At 41.1% G+C, this 22,130-nt stretch overlaps 1 protein-coding gene across 3 annotated transcripts in view; it reads left to right on the top strand.

Annotated features, from left to right (window-relative positions):
* TMEM161B (transmembrane protein 161B) overlaps window positions 1-22,130 on the top strand; it is a 78,906-nt gene that overhangs the window by 23,453 nt on the left and 33,323 nt on the right. For all 3 annotated transcript variants that reach the window (XM_032784890.2, XM_032784889.2, XM_032784887.2), the window contains 3 exons: window positions 6,093-6,176; window positions 9,392-9,489; window positions 13,256-13,412. In XM_032784890.2, the coding sequence (XP_032640781.1) occupies window positions 6,093-6,176; window positions 9,392-9,489; window positions 13,256-13,412 (339 nt within the window). The remainder of the gene's footprint in view (window positions 1-6,092; window positions 6,177-9,391; window positions 9,490-13,255; window positions 13,413-22,130) is intronic.

The following is a 22,130-nucleotide window of genomic DNA, read 5'->3' as shown; positions in this document are numbered from 1 at the left end:
AGGAAAGGTTTCAACCATTTCCAGCAGAATGCAACCACTTGCATCATTTATACCTGATGTAGAAGATTATAATATTGTGACATCAGACCACAGACTGAAAATATAATGAAATTCTCATTGTAAAGGGACTGTGTTAAGGTTGTTTTACAGTTAAGCGTGCTGTTAGTTGGCTGACATTTTTTTCTTTGAGAGATGAGCTGTACAACACTTTCTAATATTAAAGTATTCTTGCTCTCCCACAGTGATCAACTTTTCTTTGCAATGACTCTGTGTGCCTAACGATTCCACTCGTGCTTTGCCTTTCATATAAGCAGTATTTTGAAATTTACCAAAAATTCTATTTTCTTACTACTTCATAGGGTAAGATTTGTGTAAATTTCAATATACTGCTCCTTTGCAACAATAGATCAGACAGACATAATGGGTTGCAAAGGGAGCATTCCCAGTATGACTGTTTCCATAATAACTAAAACCAGCAGCTATTGTGAATGTAAATCTTTATCTTAAATTTTAGAAAACTGTAGTTGGCTTATTCTTCCAAAGAAACTACATCGTTAGAAAATGCTATACTGTTTCTCATAGAGGGCATTTTCCAGATTTTAACAATAACATTCTAAGTTATTAGGGTAGTCCCAAATCATCACTTTTTTCCAATGATTTCTGAAGAGGTACACTTGGATTATATGTATGTTCTCCAAGCATCTTACCAGCATTTCTACGTGATTTTCCACTACTATTTTCTTCTGCAGTAAAAAAACCCCACTCCCATCCTGTTACAAGGTGGAGTTGTGGGAATTGATAAGGGTAGCAGTTATTTGAGCATAAGGTTGGTGCCAACCCCTGTCCTTGAAAAATAACTAGAGGTCCAAAAGTGTACATATTTATATATTGATATTTGAGAATGGCCTGTTTAGCTTGTATGCATATTGAGAGCTGCTGAGTTTCAAGGAAGAGAGGGGAATGATGGTAATTTGCAGGTAGGTAACCTAAATTTGAATGGAACTACTAAACTTTTGTCTGTGCAAGGTCTCTCACTGCTGGGTGTTATCTGCAGCATATTAAGCACTAGAGCAGCACAGTTTTGAGTGCTCTAAAAATAATTAATGAACTCTTTCATCTTCCCTTGAAAAAGGAATTGCCAGTGTGCTGAGTTTGAGTTTTGAGACTTTCAAGTGGCATTCTTTTCTTCCCTTTCCTATGTTCCCTTAAAAAAACAAAATACAAACGCAGAAGGAGATGGGTGGGGATTTCTAGAACAAAAGAAGTGTCCAAAACACAAGACCTGGTGGTAACAAGGGATCTTTAACTACCCATATATTAACTGGAAAGTAATGTGCAAAACACACTGTCCAACAAGTACACCTTTACCTCGATATAATGCTGTCCTCAGGAGCCAAAAAATCTTACCATGTTATAGGTGAAACCGCGTCATATTGAACTTGCTTTGATCTGCTGGAGTGCGCAACTCTCGTGCCTTCCCCCCCTCCCCCCTGGAGCACTGCTTTGCCATGCTATATCTGAATTCGTGTTATATTGGGTCATGTTATATTGGGGTAGAGGTGTAGTTGGAATGTATTTGGGACAACACTTTATTTAAGAAAGTGGAAAAAATAACAGGTCGTCAGCTTTGAGATGATTCTGACTAATGTGGAGGAATTGGTTGAGAATCTAGGGGTGGAAGGCTACTTGAGTGACAGTGATGTCAAAATGGTAGTTCATGATTCTAAGTAAGGGAAGGAGTGAGAGCAGCAGAATAAGGACAATGGACTTCAGAAAAGCAGACTTTGACATGGGTCCCACAGTAAGGAAATCTAAGGAGAAAGGGAGTTCAGGAGAGATGACAATTTGAGAGACAGTATTAAAGGCACAATAGCAAACTATCCCAATGCAGAGAAAAGATAGGAAGAACAATAAGGGTATGTCTACACTACCCGCTGATCCGGCTGGTAGTGATCAATCTATTGGGGATCGATTTATCGTGTCTAGTGTAGATGCGATAAAATTGATCCCCGATCGCTCTGCCGTTGACTCCGGAACTCCACTGTGGCGAGAGGCGGAAGCGGAGTCGATGGGGAAGTGGCAGTAGCAGTCGACTAGCTGCTGTCTTCACGGCCAGGTAAATCGACCTAAAATACGCCAACTTCAGCTACGCTATTTGCATAACTGAAGTTGCATATCTTAGGTCGTCTCCCCCTCCCCCCAGTGTAGACCTAGCCTCAGAGACCAATATAGCTGTAGCTCTGTCATGACCAGAAAATAAAAAAGTGGCAACAAGGACAAATTGGCAAAGATGAGAATAAAAGAGTAGCATGACAAAATCAGAAAGGCTAAGGCACAAAGAGTTCAACTAGTAAGGGATGTAAATGGAAGTAAGAAGATGCTCTATAAATACATTAGAAGTAAGAGAGGCAAAGAATAGTCTCTGTCCATTAGTTAATGGGGAAAGAGACTAATAACGGTTGATGCAAAGAAGTGTTAAATGCCTATTTTGAGTCAATCTTCACTGAAAAGGTTAACTGTGACCAGATGCTTAACACAATTAATATTAACCAAGGGGAAGGAACATAGGCCAAATTAGGGAAAGAACAGGTTAAAGAATATTTCAATAAATTAATATATTCAGGACAGCAGCACTTGATGAAATTCACCCTAGAGTACTTAAGGACAATAAGCAATCTAAGAACCATTAGCGATGATTTTTAAGAGCTCAGGAAAGATGGGTGAGGTCCCAGAGGATTGGAGAAGGGCAAACGTACCTATCTTTAAAAAGGGGAAGAGGAGGACCTGGGAAATTATAGACCAGTCAAACTGATACCCATAAAGATACCAGAACAAATTATTAAATAATCAGTTTGTAACTACCAAGAAGATAATTGGGTGAAAATTAATAGACCACATGGATTTGTCAAGAACAAATCATGCCAAACCAACCTAGTTTTGTTCTTTGACAGGGTTGCTGGCCTCCTGGATAAGGGGGAAGCTATAGATATGATATATGTTGATTTTAGTAAGGCTTTTAAGGCAGTCGCGCATGACATTCCCATAATCAAACTAGGGAAATGTGGTCTAGATGAAATTGCTATAAGATGGGTGTACAACTGCTGAAAAACCATTCTCACAGAATAGTTATCAGTGATTCATTTCAAACAGGGAGGACACTTTAAGTGGGGTTCCCACAGAAAACTGCCATTGGTCTGGTACTATTCAGTATTTTCATTCATGACTTGAAGTGCAGAGTGGAGAATACGCTTATTAAATTTGTGGATGGCATGAAGCTGGGATGGGTTGCAAAATGATTTTGATAAGTTGGAGAGTTGGTCTGAAAGGAATGTGATGTGCAAAGAAGTACACTTAGGAAGAAAAATTCGATGCACAAGTACAAAATGGGGAATAGCTGGCTAGGTGGTGGTACTGCAGAAAAGGATCCGGGCATTTCTAGTGGATCACAAAGAGAATGAGCCATTAATATGGTGTTGTTGCAAATAAAGCAAAAGTCATTTCTGTTGTATGTTAACTGGGAGATAACCATTCGTCTCTCCTGAATGCTGGGAGGCATTAGATGGTGTGTGTCTGTGTGTGTCCATCTAGTACTGGGTACCAAACCATAAGAAAGATGCGGAAACGTTGGAGAGAGTCTAGAGGAGAACAACAAAAATAGAGGTTTAGAGAACCTGATCTATGAAGAAAGGTTGAAAAAAGTTGGATGTATTTAGTCTAGAGAAGAAAAGACTGAGGCGGGGACAGGACATAAGTCTTCAAATATGCAAAAGGTTATCATAAAGAGAATGGTGCTCAGTTGTTCTCCATGTCTACCAAAGTTAATATCAGGAAAAAAGTTCTCATTAAAAGATAGTTAAGCTTAACTGTTCACATAAATAATATACTTGTAGATCTAATTTAATATTTGAACAGGAATTGATTTTTTTCAGCTTTTAGTTAATTACTGCTATAAAAGTCCCATATGGAATTCCAAGGGCAACATATGGGTGTGAAGTCCAACTCCCACCACATGCTGACAGGCATGTCTAGGACCCATGGATCTTGAGAGGTTTGTTGTAGGAGGTGCTGATAACTGTCACAGTGGAGATGTGTGTGCAGCTTTTGAATTTATGATGTAGTCTGGTGCCGCTTTGAGTTGGTTGGGTGTATGTCATCCAGTGCACTAAATGCCCCAATAACAACTGTCTGGGTGAAATCAGACAATCACTACACTCCTGAATTAACTCCTACAGAAAAATGATAAAAGACCAACAAACTTTCACCCATGAGTGAATACTTTTCACAAAATGATCACTCTGTACCTGACTTCTCAGTCTTCATCCTCAAAGGAAACCTGTACAACACCTTCAAAAGATGATCCTGGGAACATAAATTAACTGCTAGATACCAAAAATCATGGACTCAATAGACTCACTGGATTTATGGCTCAATACAACAATCTAGAATCTACTAACCCTCCTTTTTCCTATGATTGCATGAGTGTTAACTGCCCATTTCATCTTGAATGGTCTTTTTTACAGCGTTTTATCTTCTTATGGTAAACAATCTGTTCCACCTTGTATTTAGTTGTGACAATGAGTACCTTTCACAGATGGTGTGAAAATTTCTCTTTCATCAACAGAGATTGGTCCAATAAAAGATACTTCCTTACCTACCTCAATTCTCTAATATCCTAGGAACAACACAGCTACAACAACACTGCAGTTAATTGTCATAGTATTCGTTCCCAAAGTAAATTCAAGAAATATCCTTCCTTCTGTCAATCAGCAAAGTCCAGTCTTGAGGAGCACTGACAGTCTTAGGGAAGAGAAGTCATGTTTCTTGTATTGAGATTTGCCAGGAAGCTGCATGAGCGTTGATATATACATTCACCCATATTTTATATATTGGTTATTTTAACCTTGGCCATTTTTTTTTCTGGCAGAAGTCAGTGCTGTAGTGCCCCAGGAGAGATGGAATATCTATATAATACACTTTGTTTTAGATGTCCATATTTAAAGAATGCTTCTGCTTCCCACCCTGCAGGCACATAGCTATGAAAATCCCATTGTAATGGATCTGCAGACCTGAGCACAATAAAGAATAGGAAAAATTGTCCATTTTTTTTTTCCTTTCAAGTAATGAGGTCCACAGATCTGGCCTGCCCTGTAGACAAATTGCATCATCCAGAATAAAGATGGAAATTGACATTCTATTCCCTTGCTGTCACTGACCAACTGATCCAATTACAGTCTGGAGTAACAGATCTGTGGATCTTATTACTTTGAGAAAAGAAACTTTAAAGTAAGTGCAGATACATTTTTCCACTGTGGTATTTTCTTTAATACTTAGGCTCTCCTACTTCCTGCGCCATCCCCAAAGCCTCAACATTTCAGAATGAAAATGTGGCTGCTGTATCAGATCCCTACCTGACTGATAAGAACTCTTGTGTAAACTTCCTTGTTTCTGGAACTGAAGGACCCAAGGTTCTAGGCAGTTACATCCTATCTGGCACAGAAGATAGGGATGAGGATTTGGCCAGCTCCATCTTCTCCATACTCTCTGCAATAGCTGTTTCAGCGTAACTCCCACATGTGGACAATTTAGTCTGGAGTAAAAGTGACTTCATTCTGGAATAATTACTCATTTTCTGAGAGGAATAATCATTTCAAAATAGTGTCCACACAGGGGAGTTATTCCAGAGTAATGACAGACATAGCTATTCCAATTTCCTCCATTTAGACCAGGTCTTTATTGCTATATTTGTAATGTCAGTTTAAACCAGTTCAGTGTTTTAATGTGTAAGGGAGCTTTTCTTGTAAAATTTAAGACTGTCAGTGCATTCTCTTACTAACTCGAGGATCTGAGCAACTTAAATACTTGTGTTTGTTTGGAAAGTTTTTTTTCTGTTCCCCTCAAAAAGAAATGAAGGTTTAGCTATTTCAGGGTTCAGTTTCCTGCCACTCCCCCTCTCTCAAACACATTGGTAAAGTATTTCCTTGAAAAACAGCAAGTAGCAGATGCTTTAATCTGTAACTTACAACTCTCACTTAAATATAAGAGTTTAATTGCTCTTCTTCGTTTTGTGTTTTAACTTAAAATTTCTATTTTAGTTTACGATGGTATCAACATCCTACTGAAGAAGAATTACGAATTCTTGCAGGGAAGCAACAAAGGGGGAAAAGCAAAAAAGATAGGTAAATGTTTTATTTAATAATCTTAAGCACTTTAACATACTGCATGCAATGACTTATTTGCCACCTGATTTTGCCAAGACATTCTTTTCTCTGCCAGGCTATAATTTTGTAATATAATGTGTAGGGCATTGCTTGAGTGCATGGTGTGCTGCCATTTGCCCTCTACTTCTATTTTTAACCTACTTGAAATTTATATTTAATGAACTTGGAAAGTGTTTGGTTGAGTCTTTTAGTTTAAAAAAACCTCAAATTTTGACTTCTTTTTAAAAAGGAGTTCTGTCAGTGCATCTTTTCCTCATAGTATCAGTCTCAAATTTCTTGTTGCATTTCAACATTCTGTTTACTTTGTTTGCTGCAACTGTGTACTGAATTTGGAGATTGAGATATTCTCTAGTAACAAAAAGGAAACTCGTTTTAATGTTTTGTTACGAGACCTATTATCTTATAATCATTCACAAACTACATCTGTGGTCTGTTCACCAGATGTGAAAGCAGTCATTCTGTATTATTGCTTAGCTTAATTTTCTAACTTGTGTTGACATTCAGCTTGAAAATTTGTTGCTCACGCAGAAGATTGAAAATAAAAATTAACAATTTATACAATATTTCCTTCAACTTTTACAGCTCTAATGTTTAAACTTCTGTCATCAATAAGCCTTTCTCTCATTTTGTTATAACAAATTAGCGCAAAAATAACTAAACATATAAACTTGTAATATATCAATCTTGATAGGTATTCATATGAATAGCTATCAGTCATTGGTAGACTTACTAGTAATCTGTAAAATTCCTACACCAAAACTTTCAAGATTTAAGTTAATATTGCTGAACTGTGTATCTCACCAATGCAAACCATAAAAAGCAAGACAAGAAGCAGCTAAGTCATGAAATACCCAACTACTGTCCAATCATCAGTAGTCTTTCTCAACCTGAACTACCTTCTACCATCCCCAGCCTGCATATTTCTCTCATTTAGAAGTCGTCATGTGGTTTCAGCTCTGATAGGAAATATAATACACCATTATGTGCATATGTACAAACTTCAGTTTTTTTTTATATAAAAATTGCCACTGAATTTAGTAGCAATCAGTAATATAGTTCACCTAGTCTCAATTTTTTGAAATAAGAAAAAACATCTTGCGGTCACCGTTTGAAATTTGACATGTGCCTATCGTATTTACACACTAATAAAATTGACATACTGTATAACTTATGAAAATCACACCAGCCTTATAATAATCATCAGAAAATATGAATATATAACCAATAAATGTGGCTGCATGTATGACTCTGAGTATAGAACAGATTAGAGGAGTAGAAAAATGGCTTAAACTTGTTTTTATTTGGTGGTTAATAGGAGAACTAGTGTGGCAGGGATCTACATCATCTGACAAGCTGGATCAGGGGTCTCAAACTCAATTTACCTTAGGGCCAGTGCCAGTCCTCAGATCCTCCTAGAGGGCCAATAATATCACTCATGCCCCCCAAACCCCACCCCTGAAAACTCTGCCCCCACAAAAACTCTACCCTCCACCTGCCTAAGGCTCTGGAAGGGAGTTTGGGGCAGGGGGAGGAGGTCTGAGGTAGAGGTTTGGGGTTTGGGTTCTGGGAGAGAGTTTGGGTGCGAAAGGGATGAGAGGTTGGGCTCTGAGAGGGAGTTTGGATGGGGGAGGGGGTCTGGGGTGCAGGCTGTGGAAGGGCATTTGGGTGCTGGTTGCTGGCTCTGGGCTGGGGCAGGTGGTGGGGGTACAGGAGGAAGGGGGGGTGCAGGCACGGGGAGGGAGTGTGCGGGCTGGGATGTGCGTGGGGAGATGCAGGCTCTGGGATGGAGTTTTGGAGCAGGGGGTGTGTGGGGAGGGGGTGCAAGCTCTGGGAGGAGGTTGGGGGGGGGTGCAGCGCTTACCTGGGGTTCCAAGGCAGGGTGGGCTGGGGGCCTCCACGTGTTGCTGCTCCCAGGCAGCATCCCTGCAGCATCCCATTGATCGCAGGGGCGCTCAGGGCAGGAGCAGCGCGTGGAGGCACAGCCCCATCCCAGGGCTGCAGGGAGGGGCTGGCAGACATGTGGAGTGGGCAGGGAGATACTGCTCAGCTCTGCTGTGCCGCTGGGACTCCGGGCCATTGTAAATCACCTGGGGGTGGGGGAGCATCTGGGGGCATCAGGTGAGGCCAAGGGAGAGACCAGGCCCCAGAAGTGGCGGAGCCCGACGGCCACATTGAGGAGGTTCGTGGGCCGCAGATGGCCCATGGGCTGTGAGTTTGAGACTCCTGAGCTAGATTGTACTTGCCAACTATTACAGCATAACAGGCTGTTGTATTCTAAGGGGGAGTATGTCTCTGTTAGGGGGGAAAAAAAAATAACCCAGGCAGCGAGTCTCAGAGCCTTGGTCTACAGATTCAAGCTTGTGTTATGGTGCTAAAAATAGCAGGGCATACATTCACACTCAGGATCTGAGGCTCAGTCTGCTTGCCGGATATCAGAGCCTGAAGTCCAGCATGAGCGGGAACATCTACACTGCTGTTAAGTGCTATAATGTTTTTAGTGCTGTAGACCTGGGCTCTGAGATTTGCTGCTGCAAGGTTGTGTGTTGTGTGGGGTTTTTTTTTTTTTTTTGCAGTGTAGACATACCCTCTCAGACTTCAAGACTGCAGAGAGCCATGGTCCCAGTCAGTGTTTGTGTTTTGTTCAGATATTAATAGACTGTTGAAACCAAATGTTTCCTCTTTTTCTTATTGAGCTACAGCCCCTATGTCCTGTGCTGCTGATCCACCCTCTCTTCCAACACCACCAGTTATCTTCAAAGCTGGATAACTGATAATTAATTCCAGTAAATATTTCTCAGCAACTTACAAACTCCAGCTGATGACAGGTGGTATTCTCTCAGCATGATTTTAACATTGCTTTCTGTCAGTCTCCAGCTGAGATGCCTGAGCCTCAGCTTCAAAGCCTCAGATTGGCATTCCTTGTTAATTTAGACACGCATGTACAATCAGAATAGTATTTCAGACTTTGACACGGTAAAGCTAATAAACACCCTCATCTCAGTTATTATCTTCATGTGTGTAGAATTTAACTCAAATTACATTTTTATATGTAAAAACTTCAAATATGAAAAATGTTCATCATGTAACAACTTTTAAAGAGCGTACTATGGAAATCAAGGTAAATTTATAATAGTGAATAGATTTTTGATTAGTTTTGTGCATGGATTTTACAGAAAATATAACGGTCATATTGAAAATAAACCCCTAACCATTCCTAAGGATATTGATCTTCATCTGGAAACGAAGTCAGTTACTGAAGTGGACACTTTAGGTAAGATACATTTTTGTAATTGGTTGAATGTTATCCCAAATATATTCTGTGATTACAATATGTTTTTTTCCATCAAGTACATATTATTTGTGATATATACTAGAATATTTTTATGGCTAATGAGAGCGTAAAAACACAACTTACTACAAAGAAGGAAATTAGCTGAAAAGCAGGAAGTAGAACTCTTCTCTTGTTCCTTGCTTGATATCTTACTATCTGCATTAAAGAGAAGAATGAATGAGAGAAATCCAGCGTAACAGATATATATTGCTACAACAGACATCTCTAGCAGTGTGAGTAGACACTGGAAAGGATCAGACCATACACAGTGTACTGGAAAACGCAACAGTATATGGTCATATGCTAGTGTAGGAAGATGAGATAATTGGTGGATGTGGAAAATAAACTTTCTTTACAGATAAAACCAGCAGAAGTACAAGGGCACTGTGGTGGTGGGGAAACCTAAACATCTCAGATATCTGACATTCTAAAGTAAAATATTTAGAAACTACAAGGAGATGCTAGAGGAAACAAGCAGATGCAAATAACTGAAGTTCCTGGGATGGAGGTTGTGTCCCTAAAATATCAGGACCATGGCAGATAGCCATTATTAATAAGGCATATGTTGTGTTGAGAAGGAGAACCCCCACAGAGCTTAAATTGGCCATTACAGTGATTAAAATGTTTAATCAAAAACAGAAAGACACAATGTTTGAAACTAGCTTGTGAGCAAGGAAAGAATTTACAAATGTCAGTAAGTACGAAATAAGATGACTATTACTCTAAAGAGCCTCCCTGACAGCAAAGCAAAGTTCTGCTAGAAAAAGATGATGATTAGCACATCTGCAGACCTTAGGCCTGGTCTACACTACGCGTTTAAATCGATTTAATGGCCATTAAATCGATTTAACGCTGTACCCGTCCACACAACGCCCTTTATATCGAAATAAAGGGCTCTTTAAATCGATTTCTGTACTCCACCCTGATGAGAGGAGTAGCGCTAAATTCGATATTAACAGTTCAGATTACGGCTAGTGTGGATGGAAATCGACGTCATTGGCCTCCGGGCGGTATCCCACAGTGCACCACTGACCGCTCTGGACAGCAATCTGAACTCGGATGCAGCGGGCAGGTAAACAGGAAACGGCGCGAACGTTTGATTACAAATTTCCTTGCTTGCCCAGCGTGGGCTCTGATTCACGGCTGGCGATGCAGTCTCAAATCCAAAAGAGCTCCCAGCATGGGACCGTACGGGAGATACTAGGTCTGCGCTGTTGGGGAGACAAATCTGTTGTATCCAGCTCCGTTACAGAACACAAATGCCAAAGGTTTGAATAAAAACTCCAGGATACACAGCGCTGCGTACAAGCGTTCGGGAGCCAGAGACTCATGGACGTTCATGGATGGAGGGGTATGAGGACTCCAGCTATCCACAGTCCCAGCAGTCTCTTAAAATTATTTGCATTCTTGGCTGAGCTCCCAATGTCTGTAGGTCAAACACCAGTGGTCTGGGCGTGGCGCGGAGCGAGCGTGTCAGAAAGCTCCTCAGTTTCTTCCCCCCCCCCACATGAAAAAAAGGGAAAGAAATCTTCCTTGACTACTTTCAATGTCACCCTATGTGTCTGAATGCTGCTGGTAGACGGATGCTACAGCAGTGAAGAGCAGTATCCGCTCCTTTCCCTCTCCCCTCCCCGGTGGTACGCGTGCAGAGGACTGCCCACCATCCTAGAGACCCATGCCTGATAATGCTCAATATCATGAGGCATGTTCCTGGTTACTCCCAGTAGATAGGACAGACGGCTAATACCAGCTTCATCTCGAAACTGGGGGCTGCAAATTTTTGAAAGCAAAATGGTTGACTCGCTTGCAATGATCTCAATTCCTCCCTTATGGTTTCTAATAGAGTCCGTCCTGCCTGGATGTCATAGCACCCGGGAGGCTGTGCTCAAGTGCTCCCCCACCTCATTTTATCTCACTAACAAGTCTCTGTTTCTATATCTTGTATTTCCTTAAATTCATTGCACAATGGGGAGGGGCACTGCACATGGTAGCCCATGGAAGATTGAGGGAGGAGGGGCAGCAACGGGTGCAGGTATGTTGCGATCGCTTGGCACCGCCTGTAGAATACTGACCGGAGCAGCTGTGACTCTTGATCACTGCGATTCTACTTCATTGCTCTTTATTTGGCGGCCGGACTCTATTTTTGAAACCTAAGGGAGGAATTGACTCATGCCAGTGATTCAATCCATTTTGCTTTCAAAAATTTCACGCCAGGGGGGGGGGCCAAACCTTTTTTTTCCCTTTTTGGATAGCAGCGACACGTACAGAGAGGAGAGATAACCGTCTTCTTAGCAGTTTTCTCCGCAGTAGACAGTACAGAACGAAGGTAACCATCTCTGCTATTCTTGCCAAAAGCAAGTGAATCTGCTGTGTCGCGCTGGAGTATCGCCTCTCTCTCCGCGGCATCCAGTACACTACAAGTGCCGGAAAAAAAAGGCTGAACGGGCTCATGGTTTTGGCGTGCTATTGGCGTCTGCCAGGGCATCCAGGGAAAACCGGCCGGGAAAGGTGTCAGTGATGTTTTCCGGCAGGAAGGAATGACTGACACATTTACAGATCCCGGCCATTACATTCAACCCTGAATTCCAAGAGGCGGGGGAGACTGCGGGAACTATGGGATAGCTACGGAAGTGCTACCCACAATGCAACGCTTCAAAAATCGACGTTAGCCTTGGAGCATGGACGCACAACGCCGAATTACTGTGCCTAGTGTGGCCGCATGAAATCGAAATTATAATACCAGTTTTATAAAACCGATTTTAGCAAATTCAATTTTATCCCGTAGTGTAGACGTGGCCTTAGACTATATCATTTAAAAAAAAAGGATTAAATTATCATGCATTGAAATAACTGAATTACAACCAGTTTAGTTGTTTAGATTACAGTTAAATTAAGACAAGTGCTTTGCCAGAAGCCTTTGACTTAGTCTCTGAAGTTGTAAGGTGTGAAAGGGTTAGAGAAGATTAGTGTGCATTTCTTACATTTTAGAGTTAGGAGCTTTACTTCGATGCAGTTGCTAAAGTTGACAGGAGAGAAGTTTTCTCTGTGCAAACCACCTATTATTCAGGAGGCATGGCATACCAGTGGTTTCTAGCCAAATAATTTCAGATTATTTTGCAAACCAGCAGAGACCATCAAAATCTGGAAGAAAAATCTTTTGATTTTTAGAAGGGTGGAGGAGCAATTCCACACAAAATGTTAAACGTACATTACAGTTAAATTGTTAGGCACTTAGATGACAAAATTTAGTGTAGATAGAACCCAAACTATTTGTTACTTGTCTTGAATTGCAGCTGGAAATAAATTGGAAGTCATTTCATATTTGGAATTTAAGTGCAGGACTCTCCTTTCAAAAAGCATCACTAAGCAAGCAGTGCATAAAACCTGAATACTAGATAATACTTCATAATACTTGAACTTTCTCCATTGGATGAGGTCTCTGAATGGAATTCATGTGTTAACCCTGTGTACTTTGTGTTACAATAATCCGGTCCGGAAGTGAAAAAGGTCTGGATGAATTACCAAGTACAGAAGAGCAAAAGCACTGTTTTGCTGTTGCTGCTACTTGAATATGTTAGATCTGATATATGTTAAAGAAACTTAAGAATATTTTCTTTTAATTACATGATTCCTCTTTCATTTTGTCATTGCTTGCCTTAAAACATTTCACTTATGCTTTTGGTTCCCGAAAACCTTTATTTTTCAGCATTGCATTATTTTCCTGAATATCAGTGGTTGGTGGATTTCACAGTTTCAGCTACAGTGGTGTACTTGGTAACTGAAGCCTACTACAGTTTGATGAAGCCCTCGCAGGAAATGAATATTAGCATAGTCTGGTGTCTGCTTGTTTTGGCTTTTGCCATGTATCCTTTGCGGTGTTCCTAAATCATTTTATTTACTATTTTTCAAATGATAACTTGTATCCCCCTGTAATTTGCAGAAGGTAATAGTGGATTGTTTATTGCAGAATTAACATTTGGAAAAGGATCCTGGATGCCACTGACATTCTGTACATTCTACATTCAATAGTTTTAGTCCTAATACCAGATTGTGTTCATGAGTGTGTGACTTTTACTTCATTTTTTTTGATAAAAGGGAAATGACCTGCAATATCAGCCTTGTCACAATGTTGTAGTATTTCTGAACTAACTTTGTTTTGCTGAACTATACAATCAAGGAGAAAAGGTACAAAAGAGATGGCAGCAAACATCTTAGTATTAATATGAGCAGAACGATATGTCCAGCTGCCATATAAACAAGTCTATTAATTGTTGCTGGAGGCAGGTTTGAAGGAGAATGTAATGTTGAGAATAGGAATCAGTCATTTGAGTCATCATAGGGAGTCATTTGAGAGGTAACAGATTAGGAAGTGAGAAGGAGTGTAGACAGATGAGAGCAATGGGGTGGTGTTGTACAGAACTTCAGAGATGAAGAATTGAACATAATGTAGAAGTACAGTGAAAACTATGCAGAGGCATATAACGTCAGAACAGCTAGAGAGGTAGCTAACTGTTTGGTTATGCTGGAGCAGGTGAATGTAAGAGACAGGAATGCATGAGGTAGGTAGTTGCAATAGTCAGTGAGAAATGACCAGGTTTTTACTTCTAGGGAATGGAGAGGAAATAGTTGACTTTAGAGATGGGAGGTGATGAAGCACCTTTCTTGCGTGAGAGCCTGATTATGAAGGGAGCAGAGCCAGAGGTGAGTTAGGAGGCAGACTGACTGACTTCCTTGCTGTTCCAAGATCTACTAGCCAGACGTTGAAAGCTGCTATAGTAGGATTAATATCAGATGGATACTCCATGGGAGTTCCTGTTGTGACCCATCCTTGGTATCAGTGCCAGCTAATAGGTGTCAAGTAAAACTTTGGAGCCCTGTTAATGAGCTGGCACAACCTTTGCATCTGTATATGTTCTGCTTATCTATATTTGTTAATAGAACGTATGCCTTGATTGTACTGATAAGTTACCCAATATAGCCCGAAAAACAGATGGGATCCAGAAAACATTTGCAGTCAGTTACTAGTTGGATTGTCATCCTTGGAGGAGCTTGCTTTGTTAGCATGGTACTTGTAAAGCAGGGATTCAATTAATGTAAAGATGATGTAATCTCATTTTGTTGTACCATAAAATATCAATATTTGAGTTATCCAATTTAGGTGTAATGCATATTTATGCAGGTTTTAAAATAGGCAAAATTACCTTGCTTGTTTCTTGGCAACATGTGCACTAGAAATATGAAACCATCTCCCTGGTTTTTAGGGAAGGAAGAAGAAGAGGGGAAACTAGTTGTATATACCTTACCTCAACTGGGAGAGCAGAGGTGAGGAAGAATAATGTACATTTGGGCAGGTGGTTAAATCACATTATGAAAGAATGGAAAGTGGCAGCAGTCCACTTCAAAGACTTTTCTCCACTGGCTTTCGCACTGTTCAAGGCACGGTACTCTTACTAGAAAGTAATTAGAAAGCAGTGTCTAGTCGTCATGCAACTTAAATGATGCTGTAGCTAGGATATTAAGTCTTTACTTTGATTTTTATAAATTATTTGGATATAAATCTTAATATAATTGTTATTTATATTAATAATTCAGTTTAAGGCAGGGGTAGGCAACCTATAGCATTCGTGCCAAAGGCGGCACGCGAGCTGATTTTCAGTGGCACTCACACTGCCCAGGTCCTGGCCACCGGTCCAGGGGCCTCTGCATTTTAATTTAATTTTAAATGAAGCTTCTTAAACATTCCGAAACCTTATTTACTTTACATACAACAATAGTTTAGTTATATATTATAGACTTATAGAAAGTGACCTTCTAAAAACGTTAAAATGTGTTAGTGGCATACAAAACCTTAAATTAGAGTGAATAAATGAAGACTCGGCACACCACTTCTGACAGGTTGCCGACCTCTGGTTTAAAGTATACAGAAGATACATATCCCAGGCTGTAGGTGCCCTGAGTATTTAAAAAAATAATAAAATAAAAAGTCCATGATAGAAGAAAATGGAGAAAAAATAACATCACTACACATGTAACCCAACCCTTATCCAGTGAAGGTAACACAACTAATCATATCCCTAATTCTTTAAGGACCTCTTTGCTCCATAGACCTCATCCTTCTCAGTACCTCAACCAAAAACACAGGTTTTACAGCACCCCCTAACGGCTTGTTATATTTGAGCTATTGTAAGTTGAAGGGGATAGTGGATTTCAAAACTTGAGGAGCTTTCACATAGAATGTCCTGTGACAAGCTCCCCTTCTTTCAAAGGGAGCACCAGCTCATACTTTTCTGCTGACCATAATTGTGGAAGTATTGTGTGGCCTGCCTATCCCTGCCTGTCTTCCCCATTTTGGGCCTTATTGGTCAAAATCAACACCTTAAACTGTATCTGGACATCAATGTAGTTAGTGTTTAAAAAAAAAAAAAAAAAAAGTTTCAGGTGCTTGGGCAAAGATACACTCCTTAACATGTAGGTGGCTACATTCTGGACTAGCTTCATTTTTCCAGATAGTTTTAAGGAGTAGTCCATGTATGTGTATTGGAGAAGTCATAGGTGACGGAGGTGTGGATTATGATGGCATTTGAGATAAGTGGTTGCAACCTTCTGTTCAGATGCAGGTGATAAAACACAGACCTGGTTGCAACTTCCATTCCATCTATGAACAAGTGTAAAGACAACAAAAACCCCAAGTTGCGTTTATGTGAAACAAATGATGGACATGCATATTTTCAGTCTCAAAGATGCACACAACCATTACTCAAGTATCAGAGGGGTAGCCGTGTTAGTTTGGATCTGTAAAAGTAGCAGAGTGTCCTGTGGCACCTTATAGACTAACAGACATATTGGAGCATGAACTTTTGTGGATGGATACCTATTTCGTCAGATGCATGGCCATTACTGTAGCTGCTGGATATTTACCCCAACATTTCTCAGTTTATCTGTATTGAGCCTCAGACTCAGCCAAGCACTGAAAGAGGTGCTCTAATTGCACTCCAGATTGGATGCGATGGAAACGAAGAGCTGGCATCATCAGCATATTGAGCACCTTAGCCCAGATTTCCTCAGTAGGCTTCCTAAAAGACCTCGAACACAACAAGAAGCGTGGCATAGAAGAAACTTTCCAGGACCTGTACACTAAAGCTCATGAGGTAGAAGAGCTATTACTCTCTGGGTTCCCTTTAAGAGGAAAGAGTGAAACCAGTAAGAGGCAGCACCTTCCAGTCCCATGAAGATCTGCAGGTGATTTGATAACTTCAGGGTTAGTGGAATTGAAGGTGATGATAAATCTAATATCAGCATGAACACCTGGTCTTTATCCACTTCCCAGGGGAGATCTTTGGTCCTTCTGATCATACTCTGTGCCATAACCAAATCAAGATTGACACAGGTCAAAGTCCAAGGAATCAAGATACTGTGAGTTGACGCATCTTTTACAAACTTACACAAGAAGTCACATATCTTCCCAGTTATATGTGACTGGGAAGATAGTGTTAAGTTTTTTTAAAGTATAAACTGCACACATGGTTCCCAAAAAGGAAATGAGCATGTCCACTAGTAAAGGACTCAGTACTTCCCCACTGGCTTCCAGAGAATGCTGGCCATTTGCCCCTTCCCCTCCACGGATGCAGATAGGTTGGTCCAAATCCATTTAGTGTTACCAGAAAAGTATCATGAAATTCCCTTGCATTGGGAGAGATTGTCATTAGCAATAGAATGGAGACAGCTATTAGTCTGTGAGGGTGGACCACCAAAATGGATCACTTGCCCTGACAAGAGCAGTGAACCGCAACCTCTTTTGTTCTATGGAATATCTATAATATCTTGCCCTTCAATGTCTAATCTTTAAAAAAAAAAAAAAAAAAAAAAAAAAATCTCCACTGGAGCCTAAAGGTGAGCCACCTAAAACAGTCCTATGGTCACAGCGATGGATATAGAATCCTCAGCCAACTTGGAAGACCCACCTATGTCATTAGTCACTAAGTATATAGAGGCTCCCTTGCTGAAGTAGTGAAGAACGTCATCCTCTCAGGGAATTTGCACTGCTAGGTTAGTTGGACTATGCAGTTAGCCCAACATAAACTTACCTCAGCTCTCATACTAAATAGTATGTGTATCAGCTCTAGCTCTAGAGTAGGAGAATCCCTAGATTTTTAGGTGGGATGTGAAAAGCAGAGCTGCGCAACCTCATCAACTACCCACCTTCAGATCATACTGCACTGACTAGCCAGCAGAAGCTAGCTATGTCAGAATTGGCCAGCGTTTGTCATCTAACTGAGTTTGTTATACATGAAAGGCTCTGTGTTCTTATTCTTAAAATACCATGTTTTTTCAGTGCTTCGCCACTGACTTAGCATTCTTTGTTTCATATTATTGAATGCAGTCTTTATCTTTCATTCATCTGCCCAAGTAACAAAAAACAAAAGAAATGACACTAAGATTAGATATTTCAATCTAGATTTCTAGGAGATTTAAATCTTCTCCTACCTTGTTTTCCTTTACTCACAAACAAAGGGACCAAGGATTTAAAGGCCTTGTAATTAAATTCCATTTCTACAAACTTCCATAGCTCTCATCATCTGATAGCATTGCCACCCTCTTGGCTTGTCTACGGTGGTCACTGAAGGAATGCTGCTGGACACCAGCATATAAGAACGGCCATTCTGGGTCAGACCAATGGTCCAGCTAAACTACTTTCCTCTGTCTGACAGCGGCTAGTGCCAATTGCTTCAGAGGGAATGAACAGAAAAGAGCAATTTTAAGTGATCCATCCCTCACTGTCCAATCCCAGCTTTTGCTAGTTAGAGGTTTAAGGATACCTAAACACCTCCGAGGCAGAGTACAAAGGCTATTGGAAGTGATCACCATCCAATGCTGAACCCTGAACAGAGTCCATCAAATAATACCTCACCCCCACATTGACCCAGAAACCCACCTTGTTGAAAGCCGCCTTAAAGCTACGACTCTAATTCCTGATGAAATCCACATTTAAAAAAAAAAATTCCCTGGCCAGGGTAAAGTTATCCTCATAATTCTTTTACTATCCTCCACGTGACATTGTCATGCTGAATCTCACCTGACCCTACATCAGAATTTAGGGAAATACGACACGTACTAATGCTCTTGCTTTTTCCCGATCACAGATATCCAGACCTGGTGAAAAGCACCCCCATCACACTGGAAGACATTGTTGCCAGCAATAACTCAGTGCAATGCTGCTCAACTGTTTTTTTAAAAAAAGTAACCTAACCAGGCAAAAAAAGCCAAATTCTAGTCCCTCTCTGACCATGTGAGATGTTCTAAAATATTGTGACAAGCTTTCAAAAGAGAATATTTGGTGGAAATAGTTATACCACAGTTGCATGAAACGTCAAGACACAAATGAAGTTTTAAAATGTTTAATATATGGTTGTCTTATATCAGATTCCTAAGGTGATGATAATCTGCTTATAAGCCACATTGCTTTATACAATCAAGCTGTGCTTTAGGAAGATTGTAAATTGTAAAACAAAACTGCTGACTCTAGGGGGTTTGGTTTGTAGTGGGTATGGTATTGAAATTTTTTTAGTTTAGCTATACTTTTCCCCTTTATCTAGTTTCTTTATGCCATACATCTACATGTGATCATATCCTAACACACTGCAGTACACACTTTAAAGGACTGTTGATTTGATACATAAGAAAATTATGTGCAATGAATATTTTTGAATGCAATAAGTTGTCTCTACACATTCTAATATAATGTGGAAAACAGCATATGACTGGAGTCCATTAAATGGAACTCCTGTGTGCACTGTTACAATTATACATCTGCAGTCAACCATTACAGTTGAGGAGTAGACTATATATAGTACTCTATCTCTTCTCTTCCTTTTTAAAAGATCTTAGCATGTGCATGGCTCTGCTTATCTGCAGAGTTTGCTTTCAGAAAGAGAATCTGGAAAAGTGTTTTTATTTGGACTAGTGGATAGAGAAAATGTAAAATTGCTGATTGCTTTTTGTAATAATTTTACAGATGGTCCCAAATTATCATTTGCTCACTTCTTTTTAGTGGTTGTGTATTGGCTATAAAGAAAAATTTTTAATGTAGTCTGAGAAGAAGAAAAAAGTCATGAAGTTCTAAGTTAAGGTAACGCTTTTAAAACAAAAGCAAATCCTATATGGGGATCAGGGGAAACAGTTTAAATACTGGAAATAATAGAAACATTAAGGTTACTTGGGGTGGTATTTTACCTTTGACCTACCATTGAACATGTATTCCATCATGTATGGCATGCCTATGTGTGCAAAGTATTTTCAAGTGTCCCTCTTAAGCCAGTATGCCTGGCAGTTCATCCATCCATCTTGATATATAGAAGCATGTTAAATCCCATATATTCTGGAAGTTTGCATATACACCTTAAGAAATCTGCAGCAGCTTGCAGACATAGAAATATGGCCACTGTAGTTTATGTAGCGTGGTAAATATCCAGTGCACAAGGGTATTGCAAGGATTAATGTCCGTAGCTATAGGAGACCTGACCTTTGGAGATAATAAAGGTAACTGGTTTATATGATGTAAGGCAGCGGTTCACAAACTATGGGGTAAGCCTCCCAAGGGAGGTGTGAGCTGTGTGCTTTCTTTTTTTTTTTGAAAGAGCTCTGGTTCTCAGCCCTGGGTGGCTAGGTCTCGTGCAGAAGGGCCGTAAACACCTGGAAGGCGGGGATAAAGGGAACAGCCATAGCCCGCTCTTCCTCCCTCAACCTCCCCAATCACTCACCAGGAGGCAGCCCTCACTTAGGCTCTCTTCCCTCTCCGCCCCACCCCATTCCCCAACTGGGAGGCTCCCCCTTCCCCAGTCCCTCACCAGGAGGTGGTGGGACTCTGCCTGTCAGCCCTGGGGTGGCAGCAGCAGCACAGAAGTAAGGGTGCTAGTGGGGCACTAAGTGACTGATATCACTTCTGTGATGCTGCTGGTGTGGTGCTGCCTTCAGAGCTGGGTAGCAGCATATGTACTTGTAGGGACGTAAATGACTACAGACACAAAGAAGTGGGGCCCATTCGCATAATTTTGAGAACCACTGATAAGGGAACTATGTTGAGAAATAAAAACGAGGAGTCCTTATGGCACCTCATAAGCTTTTGTGGGCTAAAACCCACTTCATCAGATGCAGAGTGGGTTTTAGCCCATGAAAGCTTATGCCAACATAAATTTGTTAGTCTCTAAGGGTACGTCTACACTGTCCGCCAGATCTGCAGAAAGTGATCGATCTCTAATGTAGACGCGATAAATCCATCCCCAGTCGCTCTGCTGTTGACTCCTGTACTCCACCATGGCGAGAGGTGGAAGCGGAATCAATGGGGAAGCGGCGGCAATCGACCCCATGCCGTGAGGTCATGAGGTAAGTTAACCTAAGATACGTCGACTTCAGCTACGCTATTCTCGTAGCTGAAGTTGCGTATCTTAGGTCGATCCTCCCAGTGTAGACCAGGCCTAACGTGCCTCAGGGACTCCTCATTGTTTTTGCTTATACAGACTAACACGACTACCACTCTGAAATATGTTGAGAAGGTTGGTTGAGTTTTGCATAGGTGTTTGGTGTGCAAATGAATTCTAAGACAAAAAAGCAACACCAACAACTTGCCTCTAACTAGGATGAATTTGGAGAGTGGTGTATATATCTTATGATTGTACATATATCGGGTAGACATATTTTAGTGAGAGCTCACTGTCACTGCTGAAGATGTAGTGTTCAAGAGTAAAGCTGTCTCTTAAATTTGTATGGACAGTGAATGGATAGTGTGGGATCAGAAACAGCTTTCACCTTAACTCAGTGTTTCTCAACCTATTTGCCTTTGTGGGTCGCATATGCAGCTTCCTGTGTGTCATGTGAGCTGCATCCACACAATAGATATACTACCTGGATGGCTATGAGGATGTCACATGGGCCGCAGGCAACCTGCAGGTCACAGGTTGAGAACTACTGTCTTAACTCTTCTTTCTTGTGTTTTCCAAAGAGTGTGTGTGTTTAATGTATCCCTTATCTCAGGGGCAGCTAGTTGGGGCTCAGTGAGGTTGGAATCTGAGTGGCTCAGCAGGGTGGTCCAGGTGCAGAGGGAATGGGTGGGTTCTGGCTGCAGGGAGGTGTGAGGCTTTGGGAATGAGTGGGTCTGGATGCACGAGAGTTGGGCGGATGGGGGAGCAGCTCCCTGTACAGAGATCCCTCCCCCTGCAGCTGAAGAGTGATGGGGAGAGTTTACAGAGCTTCCTGCAGCTGGGGGAGAAATCTGGAGGTGGGTCTGACTCAGCCCCGGATGCCGTGCAGGGGAAGAGGAAGTCCAGTCCTCCCCAGCCCAGCTGGGACTAGCTGCTGAGCCCAGCACAGAGTAGGAGCTACCAGTCCCATCCCCTGCCCTACAGTGATATACCTCTCTGCTGGCTGCCAGGGGCACCCAAAACATATTGCCAGAGAAGGTTGCATGACTGCTTTTGTGGCTTCCCTTTGCTTCCCTGTCAGAGAGTTATTTTTTCTGCAAGGAAGCAAAGAAATCTTCAGGGACATAAATTCTGTGCATGTGCAGTGGCGCAGAATTCCCCCAGGAG

This window comes from Chelonoidis abingdonii, chromosome 6 (genome assembly GCF_003597395.2).
Source record: "Chelonoidis abingdonii isolate Lonesome George chromosome 6, CheloAbing_2.0, whole genome shotgun sequence".
Taxonomy (NCBI): domain Eukaryota; kingdom Metazoa; phylum Chordata; order Testudines; family Testudinidae; genus Chelonoidis; species Chelonoidis abingdonii.
Note: the sequence above shows the minus strand (reverse complement) of the source record. Positions and strands in the feature narration are given on the sequence as shown.